Source organism: Rhamphochromis sp. 'chilingali' (assembly GCF_963969265.1).
Source record: "Rhamphochromis sp. 'chilingali' genome assembly, chromosome: 15".
NCBI lineage: Eukaryota > Metazoa > Chordata > Actinopteri > Cichliformes > Cichlidae > Rhamphochromis > Rhamphochromis sp. 'chilingali'.
The window spans coordinates 11,049,495-11,067,709 of record NC_137942.1 but is presented as its reverse complement, the minus strand read 5'-3'; the positions used below and the strand labels follow the sequence as shown (position 1 = coordinate 11,067,709).

Here is an 18,215-nt window from a genome sequence, read left to right as displayed (position 1 = left end):
TTACAGGGGACTCACCAACATCCCATTCCCAGTATGTGCGCAATCTGAAAGCTAGGCTTGAGGAAAGTTACCAGATTGCACTCGAAAACTCCAAGAGAGTTGCTGAGCGAAACAAGAACAGGTTTGATAAAAAAGTCAGAGAGTCCACACTTCAAGCTGGGGACAGAGTCTTAGTCAAGAACGTTCGTTTGCGCAGTAAACACAAACTTGGCGATAAATGGGAACACATGGTGTACCGTGTTGTTAAGAGACTGGAAAATGTTCCTGTGTATGTGGTCCAACCGGAGAAGGGTGGTGGTCCGAGCAGGACTCTTCATCGAGACCTTTTACTTGCATGTGGTGATCTCTCAGACATTGAGGATGAGGTTGAGACAAAGCCCAAACCTCCACGTCGACCTAAGACTCGGCAGAGCCCTTCTGAACCTAAAGATACAGAAATGTCAGAGTCTGAGGAGGAGTATGAATGCATTTCAGGTCATCCCTCAATCCAAACCGAGACGTTTATCAGGATTTGTGACCAAACTCAAAACCATTCCAATGTGCAAAATGAGACAACAAGCTCCGAAATTCAAAATGATCCATGTACGCTCGAAAGTGACAACTCTTTGCTTCAACCAATAGAGACAATCTCGGACAAGAATGACCATGGACAGGGAAATCAAACTGAACCTGAACTGCTGAATGAGGAATCTCACTCTAACATCATGGGAGAGAATCATAATGTCCAAGTTCCAGGAGAACCAGATGTTGAGATAGAAAACACAGAGCATAGTGAAAATATCACTGACCAACATGCTGAACAAACACCTGAAATAACTCCTGAAACACCTCAAGTGAGAAAATCTGAGAGATTAAAGCGACCCCCAGGACGGTTTCATTACCCCCAGTTGGGTCAACCCCTTATATCCTTTGCACAACGATTTCTGGATAACTTTAACCAAGCTCTTGAGTCGTTTAGTAGCTATGAAAACACTCAAATCTATGATGTTTAGATACATTTTAAGTACATGAAGGGACTCATGTTTATTCAAAGGGGGAGGGTGTAACCCCTATAGACATGGTTACTAGTATTTTCTTGTTTTTACCTGGTAATATTATTTCCGACACCCCTTGAACACACTTTGATTTTCCGTAGTTCAGTGAATGCAACAAAAGCACGTTGCTGCATTAAGCTAGGCAAAACGGAGCAAGACACCCGAGAGCAATTAACAAGCTACACAGTGAGTCTTTCGGTATAAAATAAGTGTTATAAAGTATTTTCAACAGTCTCTAACTTAAAGTTATGTACTTTTCAGAGGCCTTTATGTGTTTTACTCTCGACCAAAACCAGGCAGAGCGTGTATTTGTTTCTTGGGAATTCCGGTGAGTTACTAGAGATGATAAGTTAGCAGGAAAACTTATGCTAATTGTACATGTGGTAAACACTGCAACAGTGCGAATTCCGTATTGTCTAAAAAAAGCTAAAACCAGTCGGAGTACTTGAATCGTGTGTGAAATGGAATGTCGTATTTTATTTTATTGTCTATTTGATTGGGCATCTTCACAAATGTGCAAAACTAATGCAGGATGCACTTCTCTTTTAGCCATAAATGTTGTCCAGTGCCTTTTCTGCACTTTGTCATTTCAGTTATAGGTTAATACATGTAAATAAGTTATTTAAAACTAGTTACGTTACAAACATTTCATGATGTGATTACATATGCCTTAAAAAGGGGTATTTAAATACAATTGATTGTAATGCTGTAAAGCAATACAAATGGAATTCGTAGAGACAGAACAATGTTAAAACGACAGTGTACTTGATTTTGAAAACTTTATGAGATCTCATTTTATTTAGAAAAACTGTTAAGAACTATTTTGTTTATTGCTCTGTACTGTATGTGCAGACTGTTTTTTTGTGATCCTGGATCTGAAGTGGTTCTGGATATGGATGGCGAGCCAGACCCTGTGAAAACTCTTGGCGAATCCAAAAGCAGTGTGGCCAGCTGTTCTGGATGCAGGAGTAGAGCTACAGTCTGAATTACTTCGAATCGCAGGATTTCAGATAAGCAAGAGCAAAAACTGCTTACTTCATACGGATTGTTTCTCTGGGAAACTATTGAACTCCCAATATCCTGCTCATCAGGAGTCAGGTCTAAAGAGACTACTTATTTTATTTTATTTTGTTGTTATTTTCAAAAGAGCGCTCTTCTCTGTTGATTTTCTGTTAATTTTCTATGCTGTTTACATTGGGTTATTGCACCACTGTAACATTGTAATAAATCTGCCGGCTGTTCAACACTCAATTCTCTCAAATTTATTTTACTCCTCTCGAATCTAGTCTATAAGTTTAACCCTACTATACTAAGCAGGTGTTACAGTATCATAGATTATGAAGAATCCTGCATAAAATACTAATCACCATCACATGCCTCTGACACTTAACTTCCTCACGCAGTACAGTAGTTCCCCTCTTGGGAACTGGCCAGATGAGATATATAATCTCTCCACGGGGGTCTGGGTCTCTCCCAGGGTCTGCCATGGTTGCCAGTTAGGCTGGCAACCATCCTATCTCTAAGACTGACCCCAGCCTGTGTACAGAGGAAGCTCATTTTGTCTGTCTGCAGTCCTGACCTCAATCTCAATGAACATTTGGAGATCAGCTTGGACATCCTGTTTGTGCCAGAGTGAGCAGCACAACCACTGACTGGCAGTGTGTGAAAAGCTGGTGACCAGGATAAGGAAGCTGTGCCGGGCTCTTGTCTCTATGTATGTTTTTTTCCAACAGTGTAAGATTTATTGCAAAAAAAACCATTGTTATAACAAAAAAAATATTAAACTCAAATTTCCTTACATGATGTGTTAAGTTTCTAAGTTTTATTATCTGCTGCCTGAGAAATCTCTGAACCCTTACATGCGATTTCAGATTTAACAGCTATTGGTCAATGTGAAACTGCCTCTGTAGTCAGACTTTGCTTGTGATATTTATTATTTCTTTTTATTTATCTTTTGATTACTTGTTTTTTAAGAAAGGAAAACACATGACATAATTTTTTTTAAAATATTTATTTAATTAATAGAAAAGTAATAGAAATAATAGAAAATAAAACTTTTTTTAAAAGCCCATCAGCATGGATCCATTGTTGAAGTGGGTGGGCCCACATTTCCAGGAATGTGAAGCTTGGAGTTTTTTAAACAAGGGTATGAAATGGGTGTAGAACTTCTTTTTTAATGAAAGAAAAATAATTAGGTAGCACATTAAATTAAGTTTTTGCTTCGATTTACAGAAAGCAGCAGATATCTTATTTGTTTCCATTAGTTTGTGTCAAAGGGATATCTTTGTCAGAAACAAAACTATAATGTCCATGTTTTTTCCACTGATTGCGACAGTAGAACACAATGAAGATGGAGATGATGATGGCTGCTACAAATGGCAAAGCCCAAATGACTGCAAAAGTGATTTTATTGGTTTTACCTGTAAGATAAAAAAAATAAAACCAAAGTTTACTTCTCAAAACTTCCTAAAATACATTGATCAATTTAAACATCAGCTAACACTTCTCTTTAGTCATCAGTGTCCTCTAAATGTCCCACAGCAATATTAGGCTTGAAATAAACAAAGACGTGTACCTCTTGGTTCAACATGAACATTGATCGTCTTGGTTACGCTTCCCAGATAATTGGCAGCTGTGCAGGTGCAGGTTTTAGTGCGATTTACTCGAGTTATATTGAGACTGTTTGTGTTCGCCAACATATTCTCCCCATCACAAGTCCAGTTATAGACAGAAGGAGGGTTTCCTTCAGCTTCACAACTCAAGGTGATATTAGAACCTTCAAGTAGATAGTCATGATTACTATCTTTTGTGTTTACCTCTGGAGCATCTGAAGAGACAAAAAGATGTTTGTTATTCGTTTAAATAATTACATGTTGTATGCCTCATTTTCACATTGTTAAATTCAGTTTAGAAATGAAAAAATCCAAGAAATATTCTGTTTTTGTGTAAACAGCAGGATGTTTACTCACAGTGGGCTGAAACATTGTGTGTTTGAGAAATAGCGGGAAGTTTTGGTCCACGTGGTCCAAAGTCCAGCTTGGCCTCACATCTGAGCTCAACGACTTTTTCTTCTTTGCTGATGTTGACTCTCAGAATAGAGGACTCATTTACTGGTGTTTTGGTTGTGTCACTGAAAGATTCTGTCTTGATGATTTTATTGTTTTTATACCAAGTAATAGTGAGATACTGAACAGGAGCAACATTGATGATGTCACACTGCAGTTTGTATTGTGTCTTGGTGTACTGCTTGTCCTCTTTGTGCTTCAACATCAGACCATGATTCATTTCAGAGATTGACACGGTCTCTGGGGTTTCTGCAAATGAAGCAAAGTAAAAAATACATTTACAACATATGACAAATGGATGCGCTTGTTAGCATCAATATGAGAACAATGAATGCATAAATGCATTGATATTAAAAGGTTGGGTTTTTCTTGCCACTAACAGAGTCTTCTTCACAGTTCTACATGAAAGTACAACATTTGGATCAGAGTTACAGCAGGTTACTCGACAACATCGTCTTCAAAGTTGCAGTGTCAGCAAACTGAAATTATGCCTTTGTTATACAAAAATAAATAAATAAAAGTATTTTACATCATAGCCTGTTTCATCTTAATTTCTAGTACAATAATGCAGTTTTGACAGATGTACTTACTATAAACAATGATGACTGGGCTCACAGAACACTGAAAATTGTCATTTAGAGTGATGCTGCAGAAAGGACTTGGAGTCCACCATTTCAGGTTTTTAACCATCCAAGTGACATCAGAACCAGGTTTAAATTCTTTGTCTCCAGCAGGAGTCACCCAGGCCATTTCAGCAACATCTGTGGCTGATGTGCTGCATTTGATTGAAACTGGATCTCCAAATCTCACAACCATTTCAGACGGTGCCAGAGTTAGAGGACAACCTGCCATTCACAATACCTTCAGTTAGACATGATTTGTTATCAAATCAAAAATAAGACCCACAACAAAAGAATAACACCTACAACATTAGAGATCAAATAAAAATAAATTTAAGAAATAAATAACAACTAAATAATAATAAAAGATGTGTACCTCTTGGTGTGATATGAACATTGATTGTCTTAGTTATGTTTCCCAGATAATTGGTAGCTGTGCAGGTGCAGGTTTTGTTGCGATCGACTCGAGTAATATTGAGACTGTTTGTGTTCTCCAACATATTCTCCCCATCACAAGTCCAGTTATACACAGGAGGAGGGTTTCCAACAGCTTCACAGCTCAATGTGATGTTAGTGCCCTCAAGTGGTGAGATGTCAACAGTACAACTTGTGTTGATCTCAGGAGCATCTGAAGAGACAGTTTTTCTTATCATTTTCACATTTACATAATAGAAAGCTGTAATGAATAGAACTTTTGTTTAATCTAGCCTAAAAAATACAATTAAATAATCTTCTGTTTGTGTGTTAACCTCAACATTTTTACTCACAGTGGGCTGAAACTCTGTGTGTTTGAGAAATGGCAGGAAGTTTTAGTCCATGTGGTCCAAAGTCCAGCTCAGCTTCACATCTGAACTCAGTGGCTTTTTCTTCTCTGCTGATGTCGATTCTCAGAATCGAGGACTCATTTACCAGTGTTTTAGTTGTTGTGTCATTGAAAGACTCTGTCTGGATGGTTTTATTATTTTTGTACCATCTCACAGTCAGATGTTGAACAGGAGCAACATTTATGATGTCACACCGTAACCAATATTGTGTTCTTGTTTCTTTATTGTAAGGCACTATGTGTACTTGTTCCTCCATCATTTGACTTTGATTCAGTGGATATATTGACACAATGTTTGGTGTTTCTGTGAACAGAGCAAAGAAAAATCAATTTTAAAAATCCATTCATCCATCCATCCATTTTCTTCTCCTTTTCAATTGAGAGTCTTCTATGGGGATAAACCAAGGGCAGCTGTCATTAGGGAAGCGCTAGAGTCCACACTGGGCTGGTCACCAATAGAAAGAGATAATCTTTCACTCCTATGGACAACTTAGAATCACTTCCATGCAGCCTCCACCATCATATCTGAGCATTTACAGTGGCACTTTCAGGAAGAGAAATCATTGCTTTATTATATAAAAACTGTCAGTTCATGCTGTTTATAATACACTAACAAAGTTGTACACATGTACTTACTGTAAACAGTGATGACTGGACTCACAGCACACTGGGATCCATCAACCAAAGTAGCATAGCAGGAAGGACTTGGAGTCCACTCTTCTAGTTTTTCAACCCTCCAAGTGACAACAGGAGGACGCTCAAATCCTGTACCTCCAAATGGAGCCTCCCAGCCCATTCCTTCAACATATCTGGCTGATGTGCTGCAGTTGATTGAAACTGGATCTCCAAATTTCACAACAGTTTCAGAAGGTGTCAGTGTTAGTGAGCAACCTGCCATTCACAAGCAAATATATTCAGAGTTAGAGATGATTTGGTGTAAAGTAAGACATAAGTCAGCAGTTTCATCTAAATCATCCACAATTTTAGATGTGAAGTAAGAATATATACCTCTTGGTTCAACATGAAGATGGATTGTCTTAGTTATGTTTCCCAGATAATTGGTAGCTGTGCATGCGCAGGTTTTATTGCCATGTACTCGAGGTAAACTGAGACTGGTTGTGTTCTCCAACATGTTTTTCCCATCACAAATCCAGTTATACACAAGAAGAGGGTTTCCAACAGCTTCACAGCTCAATGTGATGTTAGTGCCCTCAAGTGCATAAGTGTCATCAGCACTATTTTGTGTCTTTAGCTCCGGAGCGTCTGAAACGATAAACAGTTTTTTATCAGTTCTCACATTTACACAATTGAAAGCTGAACAGAAGGGAACTTGTGTTTAATCTTTAAAAAAAATAAAAATAAACTTCTGTTCATGTGTAAACAGCAGGATATTTACTCACAGTGGGCTGAAACTCTGTGTGTTTGAGAAATGGCAGGAAGTTTTGGTCTGTGTGGTCCAAAGTCCAGCTGAGCTTCACATCTGAACTCCACTACATTTTCTTCTCTGCTGATGTTGACTCTCAGAATAGAGGACTCATTTACTGGAGTTTTGGTTGTTGTGTCATTGAAAGATTCTGTCTGGATTTTTTCACTGTTTTTGTACCAGCTAACAGTGACATACTGAACAGGAGCAACATTGATGACGTCACATTTCAGATCATACTCTCTGCCCTCCACCATTGAACCATGACCCATGTCAGACACTGACACAGAATCTGGAGTTTCTGTAAATAAATAAGCGAAATCATTGCTATATCATATTACAAATTTCAATTCATATAGTTTATAACACAATAAAGCATTGTGGACATTGTGGTCTCATGTACTTACTGTAAAAAGTGATGACTGGACTCACAGTACACTGTGATCCATCAACCAGAGTAGCATAGCAGGAAGGACTTGGAGTCCACTCTTCTAGTTTTTCAACCCTCCAAGTGACAACAGGAGGACGCTCAAATCCTGTACCTCCAAATGGAGCCTCCCAGCCCATTCCTTCAACATATCTGGCTGATGTGCTGCAGTTGATTGAAACTGGATCTCCAAATTTCACAACAGTTTCAGAAGGTGTCAGTGTTAGTGGGCAACCTGCCATTCACAAGCAAATATATTCAGAGTTAGAGATGATTTGGTGTAAAGTAAGACATAAGTCAGCAGTTTCATCTAAATCATCCACAATTTTAGATGTGAAGTAAGAATATATACCTCTTGGTTCAACATGAAGATGGATTGTCTTAGTTATGTTTCCCAGATAATTGGTAGTTGTGCATGCGCAGGTTTTATTGCCATGTACTCGAGGTAAACTGAGACTGGTTGTGTTCTCCAACATGTTTTTCCCATCACAAATCCAGTTATACACAGGAAGAGGGTTTCCAACAGCTTCACAGCTCAAGATGATATCAGTGCCCTCAAGTGCATAAGTGTCATCAGCACTATTTTGTGTCTTTAGCTCTGGAGCGTCTGAAATGATAAACAGTTTTTTATCAGTTCTCACATTTACACAATTGAAAGCTGAACAGAAGGGAACTTGTGTTTAATCTTTAAAAAAAATAAAAATAAACTTCTGTTCATGTGTAAACAGCAGGATATTTACTCACAGTGGGCTGAAACTCTGTGTGTTTGAGAAATGGCAGGAAGTTTTGGTCTGTGTGGTCCAAAGTCCAGCTGAGCTTCACATCTGAACTCCACTACATTTTCTTCTCTGCTGATGTTGACTCTCAGAATAGAGGACTCATTTACTGGAGTTTTGGTTGTTGTGTCATTGAAAGATTCTGTCTGGATTTTTTCACTGTTTTTGTACCAGCTAACAGTGACATACTGAACAGGAGCAACATTGATGATGTCACATTTCAGATCATACTCTCTGCCCTCCACCATTGAACCATGACCCATGTCAGACACTGACACAGAATCTGGAGTTTCTGTAAATAAATAAGCGAAATCATTGCTATATCATATTACAAATTTCAATTCATATAGTTTATAACACAATAAAGCATTGTGGACATTGTGGTCTCATGTACTTACTGTAAACAGTGATGACTGGACTCACAGTACACTGTGATCCATCAACCAGAGTAGCATAGCAGGAAGGACTTGGAGTCCACTCTTCTAGTTTTTCAACCCTCCAAGTGACAACAGGAGGACGCTCAAATCCTGTACCTCCAAATGGAGCCTCCCAGCCCATTCCTTCAACATATCTGGCTGATGTGCTGCAGTTGATTGAAACTGGATCTCCAAATTTCACAACAGTTTCAGAAGGTGTCAGTGTTAGTGGGCAACCTGCCATTCACAAGCAAATATATTCAGAGTTAGAGATGATTTGGTGTAAAGTAAGACATAAGTCAGCAGTTTCATCTAAATCATCCACAATTTTAGATGTGAAGTAAGAATATATACCTCTTGGTTCAACATGAAGATGGATTGTCTTAGTTATGTTTCCCAGATAATTGGTAGCTGTGCATGCGCAGGTTTTATTGCCATGTACTCGAGGTAAACTGAGACTGGTTGTGTTCTCCAACATGTTTTTCCCATCACAAATCCAGTTATACACAGGAAGAGGGTTTCCAACAGCTTCACAGCTCAAGATGATATTAGTGCCCTCAAGTGCATAAGTGTCATCAGCACTATTTTGTGTCTTTAGCTCCGGAGCGTCTGAAATGATAAACAGTTTTTTATCAGTTCTCACATTTACACAATTGAAAGCTGAAAAGAAGGTAACTTGTGTTTAATCTTTAAAAAAAATAAAAATAAACTTCTGTTCATGTGTAAACAGCAGGATATTTACTCACAGTGGGCTGAAACTCTGTGTGTTTGAGAAATGGCAGGAAGTTTTGGTCTGTGTGGTCCAAAGTCCAGCTGAGCTTCACATCTGAACTCCACTACATTTTCTTCTCTGCTGATGTTGACTCTCAGAATAGAGGACTCATTTACTGGAGTTTTGGTTGTTGTGTCATTGAAAGATTCTGTCTGGATTTTTTCACTGTTTTTGTACCAGCTAACAGTGACATACTGAACAGGAGCAACATTGATGATGTCACACTGCAGTCTGTACTGTGTTTCTTCTCCTATCACATTCACAAGCTGTACAGAATGAAAAACTTCTGGATTATCTGGCAAACAAAATTAAGCAAAGTTAGTTAATGTCAACATTTATTTATTTTCTTAGCATTGTACTGTATTCAATTCAAATTAAACTTACTGAATAAAATAACTTTGAGTTCCTTGCTGCATTCACAAGACTCATTAAACTTCATTTTGCACTCGGCCGTCACATTCCAGTCTGACACTGGCACTAAGTGGGAGATAAACATTTCTTCATCTTCAGTGTCAGAGCTTTCATTCCCGACTCTCCAGTATAGTCCGTAATGATCGCCCAGTCTGGTGGTACAGTTTACAATTACAGGAATTCCTCCATATTCTGCAATAATCTCAGGTGGATCTGTCTTCAACTCTGTTGTGCATATGCTGTCAGCATCTATGAATAGACAAGAATAATGTTTTTATTGGACTTTTATTAGCTCTATAGCCCTATAGACTGTATACCCCCTTGAACTGAAGCTGAAAGTCTGCATTTTTGTCATATCTTGACTGTTCAGAGGCAAAACTATGTCTTTGTTCAACAAATTATGGGCCCAACTGCACATTCAAGAAAAAGACACACCCAAAAAGAGAGCAACATGGGGAACCAAATGAGCCTACCAGTTGCTGTGTAGTTGTTATTAAGGCAGAACAGGTGCTAACTGATTAAAGCTGCTAAAAAGCTGATTTGTCTTTATTTATAAATGTATTCAAATGCTGTCTGTTATTTAAAAACAGTTATTCTAATAAACTCAAACATTATAAATAAATGCAATCCTGTGAAAATGAAAATTCCCACAGGATTCTGCGCATTAATGTTGAAAAACAAAGTGCATCCTCACTGCTCCTATAGGGTTTCAGAGGGTATGTAGCAGCCAGGCTGTACTAATGAAATGCACTATTAATTGATCATCCTTTCAGGCGTGGACGTCCACGCATGACTCTGGATTTTCTACTTAAACATTTTAGTTTAACATTTAGTTTTGTTTATTATATTATTACCATATATTTTCTGATTAGTTTGGTCTCTATTCTTCTCATTTAGATTATTCTATTCTAGTTTTAGTTCATTTGCAGTGGTTATTTCCCTATATTCCTTTGTTCTCTGTGTCAAGTCAGCTTTTCTGTTCCCACGATGTTCCCGTATTTGCTTACTTCCTGTTTTATTTTGTTAGTCCCTCATCTGGCATTCACTGTGTTTTGTTTTACTTCCCTTGTCTTGTCTCCTGTGATTAGCTAGCTTGTCTTTCCCTAGTGTTTCCCATTGTTCCAATGACCTTATATGTATTTATAGCCTTTGTCTCCCCTCAGTTATTCATCCTGTTCTACTGTTTATCCGCCTGTGTGGTTTGTTGGAGTCTGTTTTCTGTCAGTCTTGTGAATTTACTGCCTCGGGTCGAAATAAAAGTTAGTTTTCAGTTTGTTTAAACCTTCTCAAAATCTGCACCTGGGTCCAAATTCTATGTAAATCCTGACCGTCAGACCGTACAATGGTCGAAACAACACACAACAAAACGATAGTTTAAAATAATTACTACAAGTCACTACTGCTAAGGTTTGTTTTGAAAGCTACTGAACCATGTAACCAAAAAGAAATATGTTTTTCACAAGTCCACATAGAGTCATGAAAACTTAAAAGGGGAGTATTTCATGAAACATGATCTTATTATTAGTTTTAGCTTTTGCAGTTACCATCACTAATAACATTCCAGTATCAAAACTGATCACACCATCAAGACACTAAAAGTTAAAAACCTAATTTTTATTCCTAACAATTCAATGAAATAGTTTTTCCCATACACACAGAGTTCTTGCAGAGCATCATTATTACTCACTGCACAGTGAAAAGAGGAGGATGAGAATGCTCAGCATCCTGACAGGCAGCATGCTTGGACAGCATGCAGAAGGAATGAGGTGAATGGAGCAGTGTTTCAGGAGCATCCAGAGACTATCCAGCTTCAGGACCTGGGTTAAATGAACGTCAGCTCGATGCAGATCCTACTTATGATAACCGACTAAAAGTTTCACAGGCAGAAAAAAAAACTAGAGAGGAAATTTAACGCCCTTGTGTACAGGAAACTCTGTGAAGCCCAAAATACAAAACCACATCTGCAGCCAGCCCTTTGTGGAGTAACGGTTGCTTATAGGTTGTCCTCCTCCCATATTTTATGTAATTTTTTAATGTAGTCTTTCACAAAGTGTTTTTTGTTTCTCTCCCCTGTTTTTTTGTCCAAATGGGAGTGAAAAATTATGCAATTTAAAAAAAAAAAATGTTGAGGAATACAAATTCTTTTAGGAAGTTGCACGACCGACAGCAGATTTCTCAAGTTAGTCAATATTAGTCATCATCCGGTTATTCATTTCATGCACATGTCACAGACTAGGTTAATTTTAAAATATCCTTTTTATTAAACGTAGAGTTACAAATAGAGTTTGTTTTATTCTTTCTGCACATATGTGAAGATCATCCACATCATGTCTTTCCTTTGCACATGTCCATAAGATAACCTTGTTATTTGGGTTTGATCATCATGCAAACCCGTTTAAGGGAGTACGATCCTCCATGGAACTCTGCCCAGTAAACGCCATCCTGGTACCGGCTTCGATAGTGTCCACCACGATACCACACACCATTCAGATTGGAGCGGGCACACATGTGATACCACCAGCCTCCCTTCTGATAATGAGCACAGTTACCTGATGACACAACAGAAGAAAATGAAGATGTTAAAAGGGAAATGTCACTATACAGCAGATAGCAATCAGGTAGGACCAGGGGAAGAGCAGACCGCCATAGCTGTCTTTGTCTCGATCCAAAGTGGTAAAGGCCTTGTTGCTGTGCCAGGAGAGGGAGTCCCCTGCATTGCCGTGATACAGTCCCAACCGCAGTCGATACCAGTCGCTCTCTGGTTCCACATAGAAACTGTCATACTCAGCAAACACCTGCCGGCCACGCCAGTCTTCCAGGGCCACCCGCAACTTATACTGAGCCTGTTTGGTCAACCAGTACAGGTTTTCCAGACCAAGCCAGTACTCTCCATCTAGGTTCCCAAAGCCTTGCTGTAAAACATGATTAACCAGGTTTAATCACTCTAAGTTGCACAAATTCATCATGGCAACACTTAGACAGCAGATCTCCAGAGTAAGCGATGTCTAGTAGATTTATTAGCTCTTAAGAGCATACGTGCACACCTCCAGGATCTGTTTTAATCAAGTTTGTGGTATGTTTTCACTTATTACTTTTTATCTATTGATAATATCAAGCCCTTTCTCCTTATTAATACTAATTAGCGTTGCACTGTTGCCTCATGATCAAGACGGGCCAGGGTTCAATCTGGGGCCTTTCTATGTGGAGTTTGCATGTTCTCTGGGAACTCCAGCTTCCACCCAGAGTCCAAAGACATGCAGTCAGTGAGGTTAGGTTAACTGATTTAAAATTGCCCATAGATGTGAATGTGTGTGAATGGTTGTATGTCTCTCATCCTATGACATCTGAGATAGGTTCCAGCTCCCCCGCAACCCTGAATTGGATAAGTGCAAGAAGATGGATGGATAAGTAAAATGAGTGTAGCCTTTGTCATGTTTCATTTCTGTTGCATCCAGTTCGGAAGAGTTTGAGTTTCATTTGTTTAGTTAAGATCACTGCTCACTCACTTATTATAAAGCTGGTATTTACTCACTAATTTTATTAGACGAATGTAAAGATGCAAAGTTCTTCTCTTTTAAGCCTGAGAGACAGTGAGACTTCATTTATTTCAAAATGATCCCAGACATTTTATCTAGAGTTTTTCATTTTGGCTTTAAAGTTTTGCAGCTGTTACTGATTTTAATTTGATGATATTCTTTATGTGCATTTTTTTTTAAAACAACATAGGTTTTAAGTGATTTTTAAGTGGAAGTAAATTTGTATTTGTAACACTCTTAGGTTCACAATGAAATACTTGATTGTGTTTAATTAAATTGCTAGTTTCAGACTTATACCTTATACTGTTCCCAGTCTCTAAAGAAGTTGATTGACCCATCTTGTCTCCTCTGGATGACCGTCCACCCTCCCTGAGCTTGACTCTGTTCACACCAGGCCTGCAGGAGTCGGTTGGAACTCTGCGGCCGGAGCAAATAGATCCCACTGGTAGTTTCACCTGATTCCAACACATGCTGACAGTCCCGCCATGGCCCTGAGTGAAGGGAAAATACAAGCAAGGTGACTAATAAAAGCAACATGCAATTGTAGTGATGTAATATTACAACATATAACATTTTTTAGTATTAAGTACGAACATGGAAGATATCTTTAGAGGTCTTTTATGGCTTTAAAAAAAATATAGGACACTGGAAAACCCAACAGGAAGCTTCTAACAGAGGGTTTTGAAATTCAGTTTGGACATCAGGAAAATCACAGATCTTATTATTTCTCTTCCAGCACATATTCAGTGTCTCATGCCACACTGGTAAGATAGACACAGGAATGTGCACAAACAACAATGTATACAAAGAAGAGAGACTCCCACACCAAGTGATAAGCCCTAATGGTCTGTCATGACTTGAACTCTCTCTCTCTTTCTCATTACACACTGGAGGAAGTGTTGAGTTACACAGATGTTTCATCCTTTTGGGTTCTGCAGCTCATATTCTCTGGTTTGTAATTGCAAGTTCAAAAGGGAAGTGTTATAAAAAGTTCAAAAACTGTTCTGTGCATGTCTTCATTAGAAAGTGTTTTGTGCTGTGACAAGAGCTGCTGTTTTCAGAAGCTGAGGTTCCCAGGGTGGACAGATAATAGCAGGTCACTGACTCCAACAGCCACTAGTGCTTATCTAAGCAGTTAAATAAATCTGACAGGAGATAGACATATATATAAACACCAAATAACTCTAATCAGGTGCTACTATAAACCATGTTTTCAACTCCATCTTTGAAGAAGCCGAGATGTTGTTCAAAATGTAAATAAAACGATAGAAAGATTTGTCAAGATGCATAAAGTAAGTGCTTTCTACGATGACAGAGCGCTCAACCATCAAGCTTCATTGATACAGTCACACACACACACATTCACTACTACATTACACGCAGGAAGGTTCACTTCCTTTCTGGGCCAAGATTATTTCAGTGAAAACAGAAATTGTGTTTGATATGGGTGTTGTACCCTCGACACAGAAGAAGAGAGGAACCATCTGGTTTGTTATCAGTGCATGGTTAAAAGACCACTATCTGTCATAGCATGGGTGACTTGCATATCTGTGGAGGCACAATTAATGCTGGGAAAACCTTTTTTAGACCTACAGCAGTTGGTCTCATCAATTCCCAAATATGGCGTTGTTAACTCAAGGAGAGATGTAATGTGGGGTAAACATGACCCTGTGCCAACATAAACATTTTTCCCACATTTGATGTGTTTTCTTTGAACTATATTCAGTAGAATTCATGTTTAATATTGTGTTGAAGTGAAGAATTACTCCGAGTTTTATTTACATCTAACACAGCATTCAAACTTTTTTGGAAACAAGCTTGCATATTGACCTACCTGGAGTTTTTGTGACAGGAAAGCTAAAGAAGGAAGGGTCTGTAGGACTGCTGGTGGTAGTGGGGGGATGGAAAGGACCTCCCCCTGTTTGAGCTTGCTCTAATGGGAGAGCACTTTGGTCCCGTTGAACATCATTGGTCATTTGGTTGGTTTCAGAACTGTAATTCAGATGCACATTTGACTGGCTTTTGGGTGGTTCAGTAACGACCTGTTCAGACAAAAAAAAAAAAAAAAAAACAATCCAAAAAATATTCTGAGTCCTTTTTTATAAATCTTGTATAAATAGGCAGATGTAAGATTTGTTTTTTTGCCCCTACCTGAGGGGACTGGGCAGAGTCCCTGCACTGGCACTTCTTCTCCAAACGGGCAATAAACTGGTTGTGTGAACTCATCATAGAGGTGAGGGCTCCATATTTCTTCTCCAGCTCCCTGTAATCCCTGGACACCTGCAGTGCCTGAGATGTCCAACCATTCACAGCATAAGGATACATTTGACAATGATGAGTATAACATCTAGTTCCGCTGCTCTAGACTCACCTGTGCTGTCGCATTTAGCAGAAGGTTCTCCGCCTTTTGCTGCTCCAAGGCCTGATCTTTCTTGTTTATAACTTCATGTAGCAGCTGAGCATAGAGCTGACTGATGCGAGAATTCATACTGCTGCTCTCTTTGCGCAAGGCCCTTACTTCAATGGCAAGGGCCCCTTCCTGCTCCAGTTGGCTTCTTAGCTTCTCTAGTAGTTCCTGCTGTCGTTTGAGCTCTGCCCATAAGGCTGACACTTCTGAATGGTTGGTAGGAGCAGGCTGCGTGTTCAGACACAGCGCCCCAGTCAATTTCTGCTGAGGCACTATGAAGGTGTAAGAGCACCGGCCTGTTTTTGTTTCTGAAGAACGTGATGAACCTTTGTTGTCATCCTGGGATCCCTCCTTCTGTCCGCCAACTTCTGGCACGTTCACACAAAGTGTAAGAAAAAGAGGCAGAACTACTGTCAGTGCCTTCTCCATGAATCTGTAACAATCCTGAGGACACACAAAAAGCAATAGTTTCTCATCAGGTAATTAGCACTTTAATACACAGACATACACTTTGCATGTTAGTAAATAAGTATCTGGTGAATCTTGACTTTTCACCAGATGTTTCCTTACAAAGACAGAGTATGCGCATTTTCTTGAGTTTAGCAGGTCAACACAGAAGGGACAAAGGTCAACACAAACCAGTCAGAATCAACACTTCTCCATCTCAGGGTCAACAGTACAGTAAGCTCCACACCCAGATACAACAGCCATGGTCAACACCGTAACCAAGGCAAACAGACCAACACAGATGTACAGCTCTTCCACAAAACAACAACATGAGACCCATCGCATTGTGTTATGTAGCTTTCTCAGTTGCTGTGGGTAAGAATGAGACAATTTCTTCTGTCAGAGATGATAAAAAAAACATGCACCATAATGATTTAACTATGTGAAGATTAATGTAGCTATAAACAGTGCAAGTGTATTCAAGTCTACCTGAAAGTAGATATAATTAAACATTGTGACCATGCATAACTTACTGTGCCAGCTGGTTAGACAGTTTTTGGTGTTTTTGTTGCAGCTCCCAGGACAAAATCGCAGAAAAGTAGACATCAAATGTTAAGACATAAACAGTGATATCAAAAAAAAAATCTTCCTCTAAATCAAAAGCTGTTAATGATCTTAATAAAATGTTGAACTAAAACTGATGGCAGAAAACAAAAAGACTGATAACTACACAACTGCTGCTTTGTCTCTAGAGTTTCTGTCTCAGGCAGACAACTAATTACAAACTCCTGCCTCCCAGAACTGGTTGTTTAGCTGGGTGCAGGAATCTAGGGTGTCTCCTCCCTCTGTCATTAACCCACAACCCTGCTGTCAACTCTATCCTGCTGTAGCACCTTATCAGTGTGGCATGATTATTTTTGAAATACATTGCCTCTTTTTTCTGATGCACATTTGGCTTGTTTTCTGTGGCCTAATTTTATGAAAGCATAAAAAAGACCACTGCAGCATTATGGCCTTATATTGGGACTCATATTCTCTAGTGTGACTTCAACAAACAGACAGTGCTGGGAATGTAGTGAAGTGATAGTAATGATACCAGTCTAGGAAAAGACTGTTGCCTCTTTATGCCACAAAGACTAGAATAAAGGATGCACCTGTACTTCAGCCTTCTTTGTGACTGCAGTGGCGCTTCAAAAATGGTTGTATCCTGTATGTAAAGGTTTCGTCCTGTATGTAACCATGCTTATTCAGTGAGTCTGTTTTGTTGCCAAGACGGTGACTCTCAAATTAAAAGTGGATTGGTCTGCTGCTCTAAATGCCATTACAGCTCTTTATACTGCTGCAGGTGCTTGTTCGGGAAATTCTGGGTCCCATCACATTCTGTGAAAAGTAAAGCTTCACACTCATCAGCTTTTTATGATTTTCATAAATTAACCCACTAGACTGAGTGATGCTGGAGGACCAATATATATGTATATATGTATGTATGTATGTATATATATATATATATATATATATACATACATACATACATACATACATACATATATACATATATATTGGTCCTCCAGCATCACTCAGTCTAGTGGGTTAATTGCAGCAGATTATGCACTTTGTTATAATAATAATAAGTTGTGATGGTCTGAGTTGCCTTTTACATGACAGCAGTGGCTCTGAGATAGTTCTTTGCTACTGCATCATCTTTATGGGAAAATCAGCAATACTGAAAAACAGTAAAGATAGTCACAGTCACACAGTGCTGAGGTCAAAGTGTGAACAGAAACCACACCTAAAACGCTGTCTCTATTTCTACTTTCAGATCAGCTTACAGTATTGCACTGGGTCACACCCAAGCTCTGATCACACATTTTTTTTCATTATGGTTTTCTCTATACTGCCAAAACAAATAAACACTTTTTTTCTTATGTCAGAGAGACAAAGACTTTACGCTCTCATTAACGTCATGATGCTACATTTAGAGTATTGGTTTTCTATCAAAAATTGTATAATTAAACTGTTGAACTTCAAATAAGCCAATGTTTGCCCATAGAATGAATA

At 38.9% G+C, this 18,215-nt stretch overlaps 3 protein-coding genes across 5 annotated transcripts; all 3 read right to left on the bottom strand.

The window, feature by feature from the left end:
* Window positions 1–3,109: 3,109 nt before the first annotated feature.
* On the bottom strand, window positions 3,110–7,260 carry LOC308411535 (B-cell receptor CD22-like). The gene is made up of 9 exons (XM_080905470.1): window positions 6,943–7,260; window positions 6,551–6,805; window positions 6,179–6,433; window positions 5,487–5,846; window positions 5,096–5,347; window positions 4,690–4,944; window positions 4,004–4,348; window positions 3,610–3,861; window positions 3,110–3,454 (listed from the first exon to the last, which is right to left on the bottom strand). The coding sequence occupies exons 1-9, from the start codon at window positions 7,235–7,237 to the stop codon at window positions 3,282–3,284; spliced, it is 2,442 nt and encodes an 813-aa protein (XP_080761596.1). The 5' UTR covers window positions 7,238–7,260; the 3' UTR covers window positions 3,110–3,281.
* A 26-nt stretch (window positions 7,261–7,286) lies between these two features.
* Window positions 7,287–11,506, bottom strand: LOC308411370 (vascular cell adhesion protein 1-like; the record flags this gene model as incomplete). The annotated part of the gene is made up of 9 exons (XM_080905251.1): window positions 7,287–7,292; window positions 7,398–7,627; window positions 7,745–7,999; window positions 8,137–8,460; window positions 8,567–8,821; window positions 8,939–9,193; window positions 9,331–9,651; window positions 9,741–10,016; window positions 11,455–11,506. 9 exons carry the CDS (start codon window positions 11,504–11,506, stop codon window positions 7,287–7,289), a joined length of 1,974 nt encoding a protein of 657 aa, XP_080761377.1.
* angptl6 (angiopoietin-like 6) lies at window positions 9,404–16,973 on the bottom strand. Of its 3 annotated transcripts, none has more exons than XR_013974447.1 (9): window positions 16,691–16,973; window positions 15,675–16,154; window positions 15,455–15,592; window positions 15,138–15,345; window positions 13,601–13,794; window positions 12,409–12,679; window positions 11,455–12,316; window positions 9,741–10,016; window positions 9,404–9,651 (listed from the first exon to the last, which is right to left on the bottom strand). XR_013974447.1 is itself a non-coding variant. In XM_080905723.1 (7 exons), exons 2-7 carry the CDS (start codon window positions 16,137–16,139, stop codon window positions 12,132–12,134), a joined length of 1,461 nt encoding a protein of 486 aa, XP_080761849.1. In that variant the 5' UTR covers window positions 16,140–16,154; window positions 16,691–16,973; the 3' UTR covers window positions 10,054–12,131. The 3 variants fall into 3 exon arrangements, 1 of the variants encoding a protein (XP_080761849.1); XR_013974448.1 differs by having other exon boundaries at window positions 9,411–9,651; window positions 12,128–12,316; XM_080905723.1 differs by lacking the exons at window positions 9,404–9,651; window positions 9,741–10,016 and having other exon boundaries at window positions 10,054–12,316.
* Window positions 16,974–18,215: the final 1,242 nt, after the last annotated feature.